The following is a 19,616-nucleotide window of genomic DNA, read 5'->3' as shown; positions in this document are numbered from 1 at the left end:
CAAGGGAGCACATGATTTAAATTTATGCTCTTAGGTGTATAATGATTTCTTTTCTTTTATTTTCTCTTGTAATAATGAAATTCGTTTTCTCAATGAAATTCATTGACAGACAATAATTAATTACATTAGAACAAGCCTCCGCTATTCGTGTATTAAGATACTTGACTGTTTTGCCAAAAACAAAGAGCAACATACTATCGGTGTTCAAAAGATGTGTAAGATTGCAAGCTATTTAGTCTCTCTATCGCTAAATTTGTTCAATCAGTTATACCATACTAATCTGTCACTCGACTGGACTGCTCAAAGATATACTAAAGTAGCACTCGATTGAACAGAGTAAAGGGTATTTGTGAAAGTTAACAGATCAATCAATGGCTCAAATTTGAAATATTGTACATATCTTACCAACTCTCATCTAAGGTATTCTACCTGTTTATCGTCTGACAGCTTTGTACAATGAAAACTTTTAAAAGAAAAAAAAGGGAAAGACATTAAAGAACATTTAATGAAAGCCGCAACACGTAACAGTTATGTGTCCATATTGTCGGATTATAGAACAAAAAGTCATAGAACGAAAACAAAAAGGACTCTTATAATATTTATAGAGAATGCAAGGAAGAATTCTACATACAAATATACATTCAAAGCTAGAAATTCAAAAAGAAGGCTTGCATAATTAAAAATTTATGATCACAATTCTCATATATCATACACTGCTCACTAACTCCTTCTTCAAGCCATTATTAGATCTATAAAGATCACTCAGAGCTTGAAAACAACTACTCAACAGTTTTATGCCAGAGACTATTCGAGTAGTTGCAAACATCTTGAATTTTATGATTCATTCTTTGTTATATTTATGTTGTTTTGGTTGTTTGACTGAACGTTTCATCCATTATAAAAATTACTAAGAGTTTCAACCTAGACAGTGGACAAGACCTAATATTGAAACGTGTTGTTACAAAAAATTTGTAAAACCAAAGTCTTTTAGCGAATTTCTTCACAAGTAGAAGAATGTGAGACGTAGAAAGATTTTACCTTCGAACTTCTATATATTATGTGTCATTTACTCATCCTGTTGACTATCTATAATTTAAGTATATAACATCAAAATAATCATGTTCTTCTACATTATTTTTGTTGTCAGACTATTTCCTTACAATCGAGAAAAATAAATCTTGTATAGATAATACTATCAAAAGTGCTCGAAAATTTTTAAAAATGTTTATTCACCATCTTCTTAACATGTCGCCGATCTTAACAAAAACATTTATAATATTTTTAAATAATCTTAAAAACAGATTTCAGCAAAGTTTCCCAAAATCGCGAAAATGAAAATAAACTTCATTTATTTTGTTCTTGTCACACACAAAACATAGAAAGAAAAGGAAACAGAAATTCATCTTCTAACACGCCAATATTCAATTCAACTCAAATTAATCAATCGATAAATCAATCTCCTCTCGCAATTAAAGTAAGCAAGAAATCTTTGTAACTTCCATTGGCCACATCTTTGATTTTGTTTGCAAGACTGCCACCATATTTCTCACTGTATTCTTCTTTAATCTGCTTCATATCGTGGTCTGCTCGTGTCACGATCACTCTCGTCACCGCGTCCTTGCTCGGCTCATCGGCATCATATTTCAACGATTCACCCAAAATCTAAAATTTGAAAAGGTTTAATTTATCATCAATTGATCAAAAAACATGAGCTGAAGATACACAGATTAAACTTAAATCTCACCTTGGTAAAGTATGTTGCGGGAATGCATAGGCATTGAATAGTTTCTTTAAGCAAGTCACCCTCAACATCCTATCAAGCAAATTGTTACCAAAAAAAAAAAAATGTATAGAAACATCAACAATGTCATGAAGAACTAGCAAATTCATGTGCAACACATACTCCTACCAAATAGTAGCACCTATCTCGAGTTCGAGACCCATCAAACTACTCTCCGATTATATTAAAATTTTAAAAAAAATTCCACTTCCAGTACATTCTACATAATTTCAAACACATCATATATTATAAAATAACATACTGTTTTCTAAGTCGTATGTTCAATTCCTACTTGGTATTTTTCGAAAAAGCAGCCACCCACTCAATAGATATAATAGAATAAGATGGTTTAGTATTGTGCTTCATATTACATATATCCTTCCAAATAGCCCATACACTCGTAACAAACAATTCAAATTCGACTAAAGAAGATTCTCCTTTTTTTCTTTTTACTTTTTAAATCATATATCAAAATTACATTTTAATCTCTCACCATTTCTTATAATCATATTTTGATCCTCGTTTAAATATAAACCAAATAAATTATAAAAAATATTGTATAAATACGTAACGTGTGAGTGTATTAATTATATATTAAAATTAAGTAACACATGCATTAGTGCACTAATTATATATTAAAATTAAGTGGTGTTCGAAGGGTACCTGATCCAAGTCTTTGCCGTTAATTTCCTTGTAATATTTGTAAACATGGTTGAGATGGATTATGCTCCTTGTGGACATGACCCTAATTAGTAGCTCCGAGTCACCTTCTTTGATCGCACTCGAAATGGCCTTCGCCTCTGTTTTCGCAAGTTCTTCGCTCACTTTCGGACCTTCGTAACGGTAAGAGCTAACCATAGCAATCAAAAGCTGCCCGGAAGAATTAAAATAAATAAATAAAATTTAGTGATCCTTTTCTTGATAATTAAGGGGAGTTTGGATACAGAAGTGATAGACGAATATATCAAATTGACCCGAAATTAGCAGGGTATTCTTGATAATGACCTTCTGGTCGGGGCCGTGGACGTGAAACGCGACATCTTCCTCGATGGAACGATGGAAGAGGGAGTGGTAGGCTTTTCTTGCACCCAGCAACTCATCAGATGATCTCGTGCACGCGACTTCGATGAGTATGTTGTATTGAGCAGATCCTAGCTTGTTCAACGATTCTTTCAGTAACCGTGCATCCCTCTCCCAAGGATGCATGGTCCACAGAACGATTGCTTCCTGCAGCATTCACAGTTTTGCAAAAAAAAAAACTAAAATAAAATGCATTTTTCTATTAAATCAAACATTATTCTAATTGAAATACGACCTTGATACGCAAGAATTCGTTACGAAGTTGCGTCACGTGTCGATCGCTCCACCTCTCGAATTGTCGTTCATCTTCGATGAAGAAATCGCGACTCCCCTTTCTAAATGTTTTTCTTTGCTCTGGATGCCATCTCCCAAGTATTGTTATCAATGTTTTCTCATCAACACCAAGCCCTAAATGATAAATCAAAGATATTAGAACATGGTTTTATTCATATACTCTCAGTATATATAAAGTAAAATACTGAACGATCATCAAGTCTGATAGAATGTCTCGATCGAATTTTGACATTAGTATTGCAAATGAGCTAGAGTTACGAATCAAAAAATAAAAGATCACCGAAAAGAAAATGACCAAATTTCTATCGTAGCTCGAAATTAAATTTGATTTGACAAATTCTCTTCAAATGAAACCATAGTGTCTATAAAATTGATAGAAAAAAGGACCTGAGAAGGCTTTGGAGAGTGCTCCATGCTCATCGGAATCCGCCATTGATGCAAACTTGGAAGCTCTGTACTATTTTGTTTGTGAGTTAATGGGTTGAAGAAGAAGGAGAACTATAAAATCTTCGGCAATGGCAATGCTGGATTTATACTTAAGTTTCGGGGTTGTTTTCGTCATTTCGAAAGTGTCAGTCAAGCCATCGGTTTTATTAATATAATGTAATTAATAGAATTGAATTGTGTTTCCGCCGTTCCTTAATACGTTATTATAATAGAATGTATTAACTTGATCGTATATTAATGAATGAATACATTTGTTTTTCCAGACTTCAGATTATCCCCTACCGACCAAGAAAGACGAGTTTTATTCAATTTCGATTTTTTTATCAGAGCAACGAGTATTCAGTTGAATTTTATTGATGTATGACAAATTTACGTTTTTCTTACGACTAGCGTGTATGATGACAATTTTTTAGGAAGATCACTCGTCTTTGTGCATGTTCATGAAAAATTATTTTATCTATGAATGTAGATTATGCAGTACTATGTTTTATGAAAATGTTAACATGACGTGCATGGTTCTTCTTTCCTATATGTGAGTTCAAATTTGATTTCAGTTAGAACGTTATACATGTCTTTGTTAGTATATGACTTTCATGCATGTATAAAATAAAATAAAAGTTTTATCCATTAATTACATGAAAATATGAATATGAAACGTACGATTCGTCACAATCAGTTAGTATGAGTTTTGTGTTGTCACAAAAATAAAGAAATAAAGTTATATCTTGACTAACTTTTAATATGTTATTAGTCTGGATCTCTTTCACTGGTAAAATTTGCAGCAACACAATCAGTAAGCCGAGGCAAGGATGAAACATTTATCTGTAAGACGAAATTGCTTTTATAACAGTATTTTATGTTGACGGCAATTGTCTCTAAGATACAACGACTTCGAATCGAGAGCATGCAACACTACAAACTCTTGATAACAGCGAACAAAAATACACAGAAACTTTCGAGCATGAAATGAATGAAAAGGAAATGCAACGAAGATGTCAAAAGTTCTGATTGATGCAAATGGAGCGATTATTTGTAGCCTATTCACCAGTTGCATAAAAGGAACACAACTTTGTGGATATGAACGCAAGCTTCTGTGATAATCCAAGGGACGTAGTGTTTGGTCCAAAAGTAGCCAACCTTCTGTGATAAGCCAATGGACGTAGTGTTTGGTCTAAAAGCAGCCAACTTTCTTTAATAGGCTAAGAGACACAAAGTTTTCGAATGAGTGCAATCTTTCACATAATATTTTGAAAATAATCAAATAAATTTTGTCCAAAAAGATTAATACGGCCAAGAGACCTCACCTCACCTTACCTTACCAGGTTGAGCAAGTCGTGCACATGTGTTTCACCGAGATTCAGCCTATCGACGGCTTCTTCATTTCAAAAACTTCTAATGCCCCTAAAGGCTCAATCTCATAGTTCAAACTTAGAACTAACAACGTAGATAAGACTCTGTTAGACTTCTAATAGGAGACAATTGTATGTCCCATTTCTTTCAATATTCTGACGTAATATCTATAACTTTTGAAACAATGATAAATAGGTGTGAAAATAAGGAACATATTGTTTCAAGTCAAACGTGGATCAAATTTTCCTACAGCCAAGTTTGATGTTACATAATGTTTGTGTATTATGTTTTAAAAAAGTCTCGTCCATATTATCTTCACATTTTATATGTTGATCTAGCTGGTATGAAAATGATGTACAGTTATTGCAAACGTTATCATATCATTGAACAATGTATTACTTTTTCTACTATATAATCTCGTGTATACATATTTGTGAGACTATTTGACACCAAATTTATACGTAGAGTGAAAAGTAATTCTTTGGACGGTATAAAAAGTAAAATTGACCCGTGAGACCGTCTAAAAATTATTGTATTAATTTATATGCTTTCAACGATTTGTGCAAAATAATTAAAATATTTTTATCTTATTTTTAGAGTTTGGAATTTAGATAGTGTGACATATTTCTATGTGGAATATCGAATCGTTAAATGTTGAATGATATAATTTTTTATACTACATCGGATAATCTACCCTCGTCGCGATTCCGACGGGATGATCTCACTCTTCCAAAAACACACCCCATATATTTATGGATCCTAAGGTTCATGCTATATGGGGCGAATAATATTAAATCAACGTCAATCAATATGATAAATGAGAACATGGAAATTAAAATGATTTGACAAATTAATTAATTTTTGGTGGAAACTGGAGTTGGACTCCAGCTAGCTAATTAAGCATGTTTTAAATAAATTTTCAATTGCTTCCGAACTTGTAATTTAATTTCATGACATTTTTTTTCTAAAATATTAATATTGAAGGGACCATAAAATTGGAGTTTAGAGAATGATGGGCATTTGAACGCATTAAATTGATTATACAACTAATTTCTACATAAAAAAATCGTTAGAACAAAAACTCTACATGTTAAAAGTCGGGAATTTTTGTTTTTTTTTTGTTTTAAATAAATTATTTTTAATAAAATATTAAAATAACGAAGATTTTCATATCTTCGAGGGAAATCCACTTATCATTCGACTATTAATTTTTACCCAAAAAAAATAAATTATTAGCCTGTAAATTATGAAATAATAGAGCATGAATCGCGTGGGATAAACAGAGGAATGGGACATTTGTGGAGTCCAATGATCTGTCCGATTTTTGATTTGCCTAGCTGTTGGGTAAGGAAGTCATGTTCCATTAAATTATTATTGTCCCTCCCTTCCATCATTTTTTGTTTTCAAAATTTATGCCATGGTCCCATGGATAAAACTATTTTTATATAATTCTAAATTATTAGACTATATATAATATAGATATACAGTTTTTATGCTGAACACTCATCGTGCACATTTATATTAGTATCGATTAGATGACACTCACATTTTAGATGAGATGAAACATAAAAACATTGTATATCTAATAGGTGAGTTTCACCTCATCGATGCCCACATAAGTACGCATGGTGAGCGTGTACCGTATCAAAACGTACAGATGTATACATTTTGTTTGAATGTATAAAAAAATCTATATAATTAGCATATAACCCAACAATTATATTACACGTATGATTGAACGTTTGTTGCTTTTACTTACAAACTATATTGTTGGTTATTGTGGTAGAGCTAAAAATTTTAAAATGTACACATTAGAGGCGTTACATGTCAATCCCTCTCATCCGAGGGCAGTTATTGCACTTCTTGCAATCTATCAAAATCGAGAACATGACCTTGATTCTGATATCAGTTGTAGGATCGGACCCTTATATATTTACTAAAAAGTATAGTTGGTGCAAGTGAGAGAACTCGAATGTTTTAAACTGAACAATAACGACGCAAACGTTAGGCGTCGAATGATTCTTATCTGGGACAATTATTGTATAAGATAAGATATATTTGACATGATATAACATATATGTAGCTACATATATTATATAATATGAGATCCAGTTCATTGTCGTGTGTGGACATATTATCCTAAATAAGATTATCTGTCATTCGTTTTCGTCTGGTTGGAAGCTCGTGGTTGTGTACATATGAGAAAAATGATGTTTGACAATATAAAAAATAAATGATGTTTGACAATATAAAAAATAAAACAATTATTGAAAAGATAGACTTGCATTGGTGAAGGGAGATGGGAGGGATTCAATTAAATTAGTTGCAAATCTCTATCAAAAGTTTTAAAAAGTTTTTAATATTTTTTTAACCATATTAATAATTATATGAATGGAGTGCATGACTATATAAAATATTCTAACTAACTTTTTTTTAATAAAAAATATCATTCATAAATATTTAAGTATTAATCAATTCACAAAAACTTTTATGAGACCGTCTAGCAAATCAATTGTATGAGACATATCTCTGATCCGATACATTAAAAATCATTACTTTTTATACAAAAAAATATTACTTTTCGTTATAAATATGGACCGATTCGACTCATATCACGAATATAGATATGCGATACATTATGCAACAAGTATAAGTATTGACTTAAGCTTACTATTATTATATTCTTGTAATTTATCCCAAATCATATCTCTAGCATGTTTCTCAAATAACTAATGATATTAAATTTTTTTGAAAAATCAGAATTATCCAATGAGAAAGGTAATATGTATATTGAATTTTTATTTTAGGTATGGAATAATTTTCCATTATAATTTTTTAATTTCTTTAATAAAAAAAGTGTATATGTGTGTATAATTAATTATATCAGACTTGTTACTTATATATTTTATTGAATATTTTTAATTCCCTATATATCTTGAAGTTCACACTTAAATTATTTATGTGCATCTCATTATTGCCGAGTTTGAAATTTTCCAAGTGTCAAATTAAGCCATATCAATTCATTGGATGTGCAAAATTTAAATTTGATTTTGACAATGAGAAATAATGAGTTTGGAAAAATATAATATTTTTAAAATTTTGATTTATTTCTTTATCAATTTCTTGAATTATACGATTGAGATATAGTTTTATTTATAATCATAAGTTCAATATTAAATTTTAGATATGAAATTAAAGAATGAGTCTCATGTGAGACTGTCTCACGGATCATAATCTGTGAGACGGGTCAACCCTACCCATATTCACAATAAAAAGTAATACTCTTAGCATAAAAAGTGATACTTTTTCATGGGTGACCCATATAAGAGATCCGTCTCATAAATAATACTCGTGAGACCGTCTCACACAAGTTTTTGCCGAAATTAAATTGTATGTTACAAAATAATGCGTTCATGAAATACTAGCAATTTTCCATAAAAAAATTAGCAACGAAAACGTTTATGTAATATGAATTGTGATGTATCTATACATAAGTCCTATAACATATTTTTACGGTGAAGGTTTTAAATAATTTTATTAAAAATTAATTTTAAGAAGGCAAAATAAGATTCGTGAGACAGTTTTACAAAAAATTTTTGTGAATATCGATAGGGTTGACCCATCTCACAGATAAAGATTCGTGAGACAGTTTTACAAAAGTCCCACTCTTAAGCCCAAGTGCCACATTGGACAATCATCGCGTTACTTGCAATCCACGTGAATCGAACTCGTGACTTTAACTTTGATACTAATTGTAAGATCAATTGGTTGACTCCTTACTAAAAATATAACTGTTGTTACTTATACAACTAAAATGTTTGAAGAAAAAATATTTTAAATTTTTTAGATCCATTTATGAAAGGCAAAAATTTGTGTGAGACGGTCTCACGGGTCGTATCTGTGAGACGGATATCTTATTTGGGTCATCCATGAAAAAATATTACTTTTTATGCTAAGAGTATTACTTTTTATTGTGAATATGGATAGGGTTGATCCGTCTCACAGATTAAGATCCGTGAGACGGTCTCACATAAAATCAACTCTTTATGAAAATGGAATGGTAGGAGAAGAAAAACGTGGAATACGAAGTTTCGAGTGATGAAGAGTATTTTCGAAATTATAAAAATTTGAACAATCTGAACTAAATTTACATCAAACAAATTAAATTTTAGATCTAACAATAAAAACTTTCACGAAATCCTATGTTTCCACCGAATACATACTAATTCAACGAGATTTTACGAATCAATGGACAAAATCGTGGGTAAGAGAAACGAGGGACTTGGAAGGAAATTAGAAAGAAAGAGGGGTCTGTTTGGCTAATATAAATAACAAAATTAATTAATTAATTTCGAGGGAGGGAAAATAGCCAATAAAGAAACTGAACTGAAACCGAAGCTCGGGCTCTAGCTGAAACTGCAAAAATCGCATTCTTCTTCCTTTGAATTTTTTTTCATAAATTAACAAATATTTATCGAAAATTCCATCGCATAGAAGAAATCAGGGACAATGGCAACGATTAGAATCCCAGAAGTTGTTCCTTCTCCAGCCCAAGACAGCGAAAAACTCAAGAAAGCTTTTCAAGGTACACTTTTTCTCCACACACAGCACAATCTTGTTTGTGGGTCATTGTTGTTTTTTTGTTAATCCAATTGAGTGATCATGATCTTATGTTTTCTTTCAGTTTCTTCTTTAATTTATTGGTGCTTTTGTGAAGATATATAGGAAGTTATGTATTCTTCAGACGTTTGTTGTTGGTTTGTAGGATATGGTACGGATGAGAAGGAGATAATAAGGATTTTGGGGCGCAGAAATGCTAGCCAGAGAAGGAAATCAGAGATACTTACCAGCAGCTTTACAGCAAGTCCCTCATCGATGTTCTTTTCTCGGAATTATCTGGCGATTTCAGGGTAATTTTTTTGGAAAATTAATTGAAATCAGTTTAAGGCATCCGTTATCCTTAGTGTTTTTAAGTAGAAATTGAACGGTGGGTTGGATCCCAAATCTGGATCAGTTGCATTCTGTAGCCTTAAATTTATGGGTATATAGAAAAGCTGTTATTATGATGTTTTTATGTTTAATTCAATTTGAGGTTCCATGTTATTTGGCTGTTTAGAGTTGGGTTAATCTTCTCTGCTGATTATTGCAATTGTTTTTTTTATTGATGGATTATAGAAAGCGGTGATCTTATGGGCTTACGATCCAGCCGAAAGAGATGCAAGGCTTGCAAATGAGGCCTTGAAATCAAAGAGAAAAAGTATTGCTGAGTTACAAGTAATAGTAGAGATAGCATGTGCAGCATCACCTCATCATCTGGTTGCCGTAAGGAAAGCATATTGTTCTCTGTTCGACACTTCACTCGAAGAAGATATATTATCTAATGTATCTCAGCCTGTCCAGAAGGTAAATTTGTTTCTATGTTGGAAAATATGATGAATTTGATTAGACAACTTGCGATAAATTTGATTGGAAATGCTTCTGACTTCAGATCCTTGCCGACGTTAAAGAACATCATTCTGGTTTTTGGATAAAAAATTGTTTCTTTTATGCACAATGGTTGTTTGCTTCAAAGCTGTGGTCAATAACTTTCCAAAGAAGGTCTGTCTAAAAAGTTATAGTTGTTAGTGGTGTGGTTAAACTCAAATTTTGTATAGTAGCTCATGTATCTGGTTTTGATTCATCTTCCACATATACTACCACACAGAACAGTAGATGCCGTTGTTACTGCCTAACCATGTCTTTTCGACCATATGCCACATAGGCCTTGTATAGGTCGGCATATGCAATGGCTGATGACTGACAATGTTACCTTGAAAGGGGTTAAACAGTTCCACTTTGTTTATAAGATGACATGCTACCAAAGACGAATCCTGAGATAACCTTTAGAACTCTCTCGAATTTTGCATCAAACCATTTAAAAACTACATTAGATCAAAAGTAACATAATCAATCATACTTCAACCGGTCTGTTCTGTCCATTCTAACTCTTCTAATATGCGGTTATTGAAAAGATATTGGTGAGTTTAACGAGGTCATACAGACACGACAAAGAAGTGGTTGATTCAACTTTAGCCAAGCTGGAGGCAGCAAAACTACATGATGCTATTGTAGCAAAAAAGCTTGACGATGAGGAGCTTGTGCTTGTGCTCAGCATAAGGAATATGTTTCAGCTCCGAGAAACTTTCAAGTGTTACAAAGATAATTATGGGAAATCAATAGACCAGGTATAGAATTTTAATCATATTATTTAAGTCATTCTGAGTACCGTTTTTACAAATTTTTTTGTTCACAGGACATAATGGCTTGTGGAAAAGGCATTTTGGAATCTATTATGAAAGTAGCCATTTGGTGCATAGATACACCGGAAAAGCACTTTGCCGAGGTGAATCATAAACATCAAATTTCTGCTTTTTACTTTGAAGATTTATTCCGATAACAACCAGTTTGTTATATATCAAACAATATATTTTGAAATTAATTATGTATATCTAGATATTCGACTGTATTTTGAATTGAAGAGACATTGGTAGAGTTTAAGAGCATACAGTATCCTCTATGATCAAATTTTATTTCTACTTCTTTAAATTCCAACACATCACGGCTGACCTGATACGGAAACTCCTCCCAGGTTATTAGAGCCTCAATAGTGGGGCTTGGAACCGATGAAGATTCGCTGAGCAGAGCCATCGTTAGTCGAGCAGAAATCGATTTGATGAAAGTCAGGGGAGAATATTTCGAAGCAAACAGATCGAGTATGGACAATGCAGTGATCAACGACACTTCTGGGGACTACAAGGACTTCTTGATGACTTTGCTTGGTGCAAATATCTGATTCTTTCCAAGTAAAACATATATTCTCGTGCAATAAGTGATTTGATTTCTTTGCAAGAGGATTCAAATTAAAATGCTTGATGTGGATTATTAGGTAGTTGAAGGCAGTAAAAATTATATTGGATTTGGTGGGAATTGGCACTCTTGTTGCTATAAAAAGTTGTAGATGGTTGAAAAAAATATTAATTTTATTTTATGTCAACTTGTTTTTCTTGGAAAACAATAAATAGGTGAAGGCTGTTTGTTTGTGAAATGAGAAATCTTCAGCTTGTTTCTGTGTAGGTTCTGTCATATTAATTAAATAATATAGATCATCCTTCGCATTTTAGCAATATATTTCAACCTTTTGTTTATTTCCATTTATACAAAACTTAATATGATATTGTCTTACAGGTCAATTTTGTAAAACGAATATTCTATTTGGACACTCATGAAAAAGTATTACATTTATTATAAATATGGACATGAATGACTCGAATCACAAATAAAGATATGTGAATTCGTCTCACAAAGTGACATATTTATTCATTTACTTCGCATATATTCTTATTTTAAATTATTTACTATCGGTCCTGCACACACTTTGTGTTGTATAATATATGAATATTTTGTTTTATATAAATTTAATAATATTTTGTTTTAAAATTAAAATATATAGCGTAGATATGATATTTTGACAAATGGATTGTATGATTTTAGTGCTGCTGCATGATGTATTTTTTAAACTAAAAAATATTTTTTGCTAGATAAAATTTTTATTTAACAAATTTTAAATTAATTGAAAAGAATTTTTTTACAATTTTTATTCTCGGGAGTAACTTTTATCCATATCATGACGTATTTTTTAAATTAAAATATTGTTTTGCTAGATAAAAGTTTTATCTAACAAATTGTAAATTAATTGAAAAAATAATTGTATTTGCATATGGAGTGATCATCCCAAAGAGACCAAGATAGTTACTCTAGCGGCATGTTATCTCTTTATCCATTTACCATCTATTATATAAAAGCTGAACATGGTAGAGTAATCTTTTTTTTTTTTGGTATGTAATGATATACAAAAAATGTAATTTCAAATTTACCCCCATATTATATTTAATAGGTAGAATTCATTTTTAAGATAAAGTAATTTTCACATCTCATCAATTTCTCTCATCACGTTTCGACCACTCTCCTTCACGTCAATTCTTTGGATAAAGTTTCTTTCTCTAACATTGATGTTCAATTTTACATATGTCACTCCCCATACTTGGGGCAGGTGACACGAGCGCCGATCTCTAAGTCTTACAATTTCAGTATGACAAAGCCTCAAAAATCAGAACGTAAATCCATAAAATGATATTGCATTCAACTTGAAACATATTGTTTGATATAACTTTGATAAATGTTTTACAACAGCAAAAATGTAAAACAAAAAAAGCATAGTATAAACTAGATAACATCATTGGTCCATTCTTCTTTACCACATTAAAAATTGGGTATGTTCATCATCCTTTCCTCGTTTGAACCTCACCCTTATAAGGCTATGCCGTCCTAAGGTGTTATTCATCGTTCTCATCTGAGAGGAGGTGAACGAGTGAGTATTATGGTCATTACTCAATTAGCAGGGAAAATAATCATCTCACTCTTTAAAATCGTTTTTTCACTTAAATCTCAAGTATAACAACAATAACAGAAATCTTCTGATTTTTAGAAATAAATGAGTATCAAATTTATGCATTGAACATATATGAATTTCATGACTAGCAGATATCGATCCCCTATATTTTATTATTTTAAATGGTCAGGAATAAATCAGGAATAACAGAAATAAAATATGTTCATAATATTTAATCATATAAGTATTATATAAATTTCAGAGCTTCAAACATACAAACTTCGAGAATCATCCTTTGAACATGTAGATATAATAGTTGGTCGGGTTTAACACAAATGTTGGAACATTTCATGTTCACAATCTTGATTTTAATGTTAAAAAAACTTGTTATTTTGTTTCTAATGATTTTATCGAAGTGCGCAAAACTGGAAATGATCAGGATACAAACTGATCAGTTATCAAGCCAAAACTGAAGCTATCGAGATGCAAACTGAAAGCGCCAACTAATCTTCCAAACTGAATCAATTCAATGAAATATCAAAAAGATCAGTTCAACTGATTGTCCAGCTGATAGATAGTTCAGCAGAAGACCTTCAGAAGCTCGACCAGATGATGAAGAGCTCAACTAATGAAGAGCCCAGCTGAGCAGTTCAACTGAAGTAGTGAAATTAGTCCAGCTGATGAGCCAACTGATTTCATCAAACCAGTTCAAGATTAGTTCAACTGACCAGTTCAGAATATCAGTTAGGAATCAATCAGTTTGCAGAACACTACAAGCTTATTCAATGGAATCCAATTGTGCGCACTGAGGAAAAGCTTTTCTCCAGTCAAAGGACAATAATAGACGTTGCATCAGTTCTTAAAGGCAAAACGTTCCAGAATGACTGTCAAAAGTACAGACTCATTTCGAGGAACAGATTCAAAATGCAACGGATATAATAATTGAGTCTCACTGTACGATCAAATTTCGCGCCTATAAATAGAAGATGAAGATCAGTGAAGGCGAATGAACAAAAAGTGTGTGAAGTTCTAAAGAGAAATGGGGCATGCCAACTGCTTAGTATAGAAGCAAAATTCTCAGTGTGTGAGAACATCTTCGTGTTGTATTCATAGTACAGTTATCACACACGCACACACAATCACTCACATATACAGAAAGTAGATCTTAATAAATAGCTGAGTGAGTCTTGCACAAAGACAATAAACTTGTGTATGTAGTCTTTAACACATAGACGTTAAACAAGTGTTGGATGGAAGGTGCTACCTTCAGTCTAGACTAGGAGTTCAGTTAGACAGTGATGTAAGTCCTAAGTGGAGTGGATTTGTAAAAAATGTTGTATAAATCAAAGTCATCTAGTGGAACCTAACCGAGATGGTAGAAGGGGTGACATAGGAGCAGTTGAAGTCTCCGAACATCTATAAATATATTTTGTGTATTTAACTGCTTAAATTTTGTTTTAAAACTGATTTTATCAGTTTGAGCTGTTATCAGTTCAGTTTTCACCATAACTGAACTGATATATACAAGAACCGATCCCCCTTATTTCAGTTATTCATTTTACACAAGTTGAAAGCTTTAAGCTGATTACCTTTTTAACGAATGATTAGTTCAAGTATTTTCCGCTCGGTTTAAAACCAAACACGATTTAATTCATCGATGTTTACACTCTTTGAACACGAGATATTGCAGCTCATTGAGAATATTGTGTTTGAAGAACCTTCAAAGGTGCCTGAAACCGATCCATCAACAAATATATAAGTTAAATAGAAAGCCCATTTAATGTAATATTGTTAATAAGTTTTGGTTGGTGTTTGAAAAAGTTATGATTTTGCTACTGGAATGCTGCTTTAAAATGGACATCAACGGCTCAGAAATAATGCTGTTCTTTACTCTAATTTTTGTGGGAGTTGTTCGGAATTTTGTGTAACAATGATTTAGAATTTTTTATGCTATTTACAAGATAAAATATATCCGTTATCCTCTCATTATGCCAATATCTACCATTAATTTGAATAAATATGTCAGTTGCAAGATTTAAAATGGTTGATGATTGTTAGTATGGTATGCTGAATCTTTTATGTTGAAATAAATTACTAAAACTTGTCGTGCTCAAATTGTCTGCTGAAAATTGGGTTACCCTACTAAAATCAATAGCTATGCTGAAGTTTGAGGTTTTTGTATCCCTACCTCTTGACCTCAAAAATTGATTCCTATTGTTGCTCGAAACGATAACGGCATCGCTTGCACATTTCTTCTTCATGTTCTAATGTATCTTCATGCTCCATATGGTTGGACCATAGGACCTTGGCGTAAGGCATAGATGGTGTCAACTATGCAGATTTGGATTTATTCTTACTATTGGTTCTTATTCAAATTAGCTTGAACTATCAAGGGTCCCATTTGTAGTACATTGCTCAGATCGGATATGTATCCCCTTAGTTGTGATACGTGGAAAACTGCATGAATTCTGGATAAGCTGGGTGGTATAAAGCCAATTGGTAAGCTAGTGTACATGCCTTCTTTAGTAATTCAAATCACACTTACTTGGATTCAACTGTCTTGCTTTGTCAAATAGAATCACGCCTTTCATCGGATAAATCTTCACGTAAACTTTTTCTCTGACTTCAAATGCTAATGGTCTCTTTTTCAGGTTTAGTCAAATATTCTGACGATCTTGGGCCACCTGGATCCTTTCTCCAATGATCTTAGTTTTATCCATAGTAGCTTGAATGAGTTCAGGTCAGGTGATGGTCTTCTGTCTACCGACATTTTCTCCCATGAAGAGCTTTATAAGGAGCCATACCCAAACTTCTATGGAAGATGTTGCAGGAAAATTCTACCATAGATAGTGATCGCTCTAGTTTGAGATGAAACCTAATGCACGGGCCTGCAACATTTCCTCGAGCGTTTGAGTAGTTATCGGTCTGTCGTCAGTCTACATGTGCTATGTTTTGCTAATAGTTACCTTCGTACCCATCGTCTCTTAGAAGATTTTCCGAAATCTCGATGCAAATCTTGGATATCTATCAGAGACAATGTTCACTCATACAAATGAAATCTCACTATACTATCCATGTAGAGGGCTGACAATTTATCAAAATTTTAGTTCATGTGTATAGGTATGAAATGTGCGGATTTAATGAGTCTATTTACAATCACACATCCCATCAATGTTTTGTCGTGATTTTGGAAATCTCACTACTAAATCCATGAAAATATTCTCCAATTTTCATTTTGAGATCCTAATGGTTGAAGTAATCTACCGAGCTTTTGGTGTTTGACTTTCACTGGCTGTCATACCAAGCACTTGGAGAAGAAGTCTGCAACATCTCTCTTCATCTCTTTCTACCAAAATTTCTTTGTATATTTTGATGCTTCCAGGATGACTGAAAATTTTGATTTGTGTGCATCTAACATGAATTCTTTTTGTAAGTTTTCAATGTTTGGCACACATTTGTGATCAATTTGATATTCAAAATTCCTTTTTTTTTGGACTTAGGCTTTGATATTTTTCAATTTAGGAACTTGGTCCTAACTTAGCATATTTCTCTCACGCAGACATGGTTCAATAGATAGAGATGTGAGGATCATTTTCCCATGTTCTTGCGATTTAGAGCGTCAGCTTCTTTGCTGGATTTCCTCGGGTGGAAACTTTTTGTCAGGTCATAGTCTCTCAATAGCTCTATCCATCTTTTTTTTGTCTCATATTCAATTCTTTTTGCGTGGACAAATATTTGAGAATATAGTGTAATGAAGATTTCACATTTAGCCATGTACATAAATGCCTCTAAATATTCAGAGCAAACACTGCTGCAACTAACTCAAGGTCGTCTGTAGGGTATTTTGCTCATACGAATTCAACTGTCTTGATGCGTATAAATCACACCTCTCTCTTGCATGTGTACTGTTGTGTGATTTCTTACCACAAGTGTATGATGTCAAACTTTAGTACTCGGTTAAGTACGTATATCACTCTACAGAAAATGAATAATATAATATTATACTACGTACTATAATAAAATAATCTTAACTTTATCTAGAAAATCAAACATGAGATTTATGATATAAATCGACTAGAATAATAACAAGGAATCAATGAGAGATAAATGATAGATTTTTGATTTCACTTAACTATCCACTATGGTTAATTTCTCTCAATGACTATATCATAAATTCTTCTAGTTTATTATCCAATAATTCTCAATCTTTTATACTCCATTTCCTAAGTGATACGCAGAAATGTGTTACTTAATAACGATTCCAATATTCCTATTAAAAATCAAATGTCAAATAATATAGTTTGAACAATAATTCTCATTATGGAATCAATGAAGTTTTAGGCCCCTGAACTCTATAACACCAAATTTGTATTTTCATATGGTCATATTAAAAATCTCATGTCTCGAGGGCTAGATTTCAAATAAATATGACAATTAAATTAGTGATCAATTAATTAAAAGCAAAAAAATAGTCAAGCTATATCATCTGCTAGAAAATTAAATTTGTTCCTATTTCTATTGGGAAAATGCATGAGATTCAAAACCCAGCTGATGACATAAATGACTTATCGTTTAGCAACAATGAATGCAATTCTTCTGAATATAGCAACCAATCATATCTGCATAAAGGAAAGTATAAACAATACACTTTGTCTGGTCCAGCACGATGTAAGAACATTATCAGCCAGAAATCAAAACCAATTGGACTGTAACTAATGAGACAAAGGCTAAGCATAGAAGACTTGGTTATGTTGAACCGTAGAGTTCTAAGTTTAGAAGGATAAGGCTAAAATTCAGTCAAGGTCAAGCTGGTCATGATCATCATACCATCTCGAATTGGTTTCACAATAAGCAAAGTATAGCCGAACATTACACTGTGAAGAGAAAGCCTAGTTGGTACTATAATCGTTGGCTGGTTCAAAAGAGATACAAAATTAATGATAAGGATGAAAGGCCTAAACAACATATTGTGAGATATATAACACAACACAACACAACTACACATGCACAAGCTCATATTCTTTTTGATACACACAATAATAGGACAATTAGGTTAATTCAAGTGTGGGTCTCGAATGTGTTAATAAGATTAGGACCCAACTAGTTTTGTGTACCAAGTGTTTTATTTCAATGACTGTAGGAATCCAAGAAGAAGCTTGTCAAAGAATATTTTGATATGGACAGTAGTTGTTCTAGACATATGATTGGAAATGTCAAGCTAATATCTGAATTCATTAACTGCAAAGGGCCAAGAATCACTTTTGGAGATAATTCTAAGGGTAATCCTATGTGTAAGGGTTAGATTATCCATGTAAAAATAATTTTTAAAGATGTATTGTTAGTCAAATATCTATGTTATAACATGATTAACATTATTCAACGATGTGATAAAATATTGTGCTGAATTTCACTAAAATCTGCTATTGATGTTATCATGTTAATCATATTAAGAGAAGAAAACACCTATAAAATTAGTTGGGAATGATGATCAACTTACTGCTCCTACATGTTTTCTTGCTCTATTTGGTAATAAAAACTGGTTGTGGAATAAAATATTAAATCATTTAAACTCCAACTCTTGCCAGTCTAAGTAAGAAAGAATTCATTTCTAGATTACCTAAAATCGATTTTACAAAAGATAAGATCTACACTGCATGTCATCTTGGTAACCAAGTTAGATCTATGTTTAAAAATAGAAAGTATAACTCTTCGACCAAATGCTTAGATTTATTCCACATAGATCTTTTTGGTCCTATACCAGTGAAGAGTTTAGGGGGAATGAAATATATTCTAGTGTTGTAGGTGATTATTCAAGATTTACTTGAGTAACATTCTTTTCGTACAAAGATCATACCAGTGTCCAGTTGATCAAGATTTAAAAACATCTTCCAAATGAGAAATCCATTGTGATAGGTATTATAAGAAGAGATAGGGGCACTGAATTTATAAAAAAATATCCTATCCTCCTATCAAGAAGAAAAATGAATCAAGCATGTGTTCTCTACTACTAGGTAATCACATCAAAATGATGTTGCTGAGAGAAGGAACTGCACCTTAAAGGAAGCATCTAGAAAATGATAACTGATTTTGGGACATCTCAGTGGTTTGGGAAGCAACAATTAATACAGCTTGCTAACACTTATAATAGATCAGTGATAAATAAAAATCATAATAAGATTCCATATAAGATCTAGAATGATAGTACACCTGATATCTTACTTCAATTTTTTGCCTACA

At 32.2% G+C, this 19,616-nt stretch overlaps 2 protein-coding genes across 2 annotated transcripts; one reads left to right on the top strand and one right to left on the bottom strand.

Moving 5' to 3' along the window:
• Positions 1 to 1,332: 1,332 nt before the first annotated feature.
• Positions 1,333 to 3,696, bottom strand: LOC140809890 (annexin D4). The gene is made up of 6 exons (XM_073167664.1): positions 3,542 to 3,696; positions 3,096 to 3,268; positions 2,786 to 3,007; positions 2,444 to 2,650; positions 1,745 to 1,813; positions 1,333 to 1,662 (listed from the first exon to the last, which is right to left on the bottom strand). Exons 1-6 carry the CDS (start codon positions 3,585 to 3,587, stop codon positions 1,453 to 1,455), a joined length of 927 nt encoding a protein of 308 aa, XP_073023765.1. The 5' UTR covers positions 3,588 to 3,696; the 3' UTR covers positions 1,333 to 1,452.
• Positions 3,697 to 9,307: 5,611 nt separating this feature from the next.
• On the top strand, positions 9,308 to 12,063 carry LOC140809658 (annexin D3-like). The gene is given in 7 exon segments (XM_073167357.1): positions 9,308 to 9,536; positions 9,717 to 9,782; positions 9,785 to 9,861; positions 10,127 to 10,354; positions 10,963 to 11,175; positions 11,244 to 11,333; positions 11,580 to 12,063. Coding segments are annotated over 7 exon segments (954 nt in total). The 5' UTR covers positions 9,308 to 9,460; the 3' UTR covers positions 11,784 to 12,063.
• The last annotated feature ends 7,553 nt before the right edge of the window (positions 12,064 to 19,616 follow it).

Source organism: Primulina eburnea, chromosome 13, assembly GCF_022965805.1.
Source record: "Primulina eburnea isolate SZY01 chromosome 13, ASM2296580v1, whole genome shotgun sequence".
NCBI classification, from domain to species: Eukaryota; Viridiplantae; Streptophyta; class Magnoliopsida; order Lamiales; family Gesneriaceae; genus Primulina; species Primulina eburnea.
Note: the sequence above shows the minus strand (reverse complement) of the source record. Positions and strands in the feature narration are given on the sequence as shown.

Bases quoted from the DNA above. Each gene is read 5' to 3' on its own strand.
- LOC140809890 (XM_073167664.1), bottom strand. From the start codon at position 3,587: ATGGCGGATTCCGATGAGCATGGAGCACTCTCCAAAGCCTTCTCAG. The intron at 3,008-3,095 runs GTCGTATTTCAA...TGAATGCTGCAG, and splicing joins ACGAATTCTTGCGTATCAAG to GAAGCAATCGTTCTGTGGAC. The intron at 1,663-1,744 runs GTGAGATTTAAG...TTCAAATTTTAG, and splicing joins CCGCAACATACTTTACCAAG to ATTTTGGGTGAATCGTTGAA.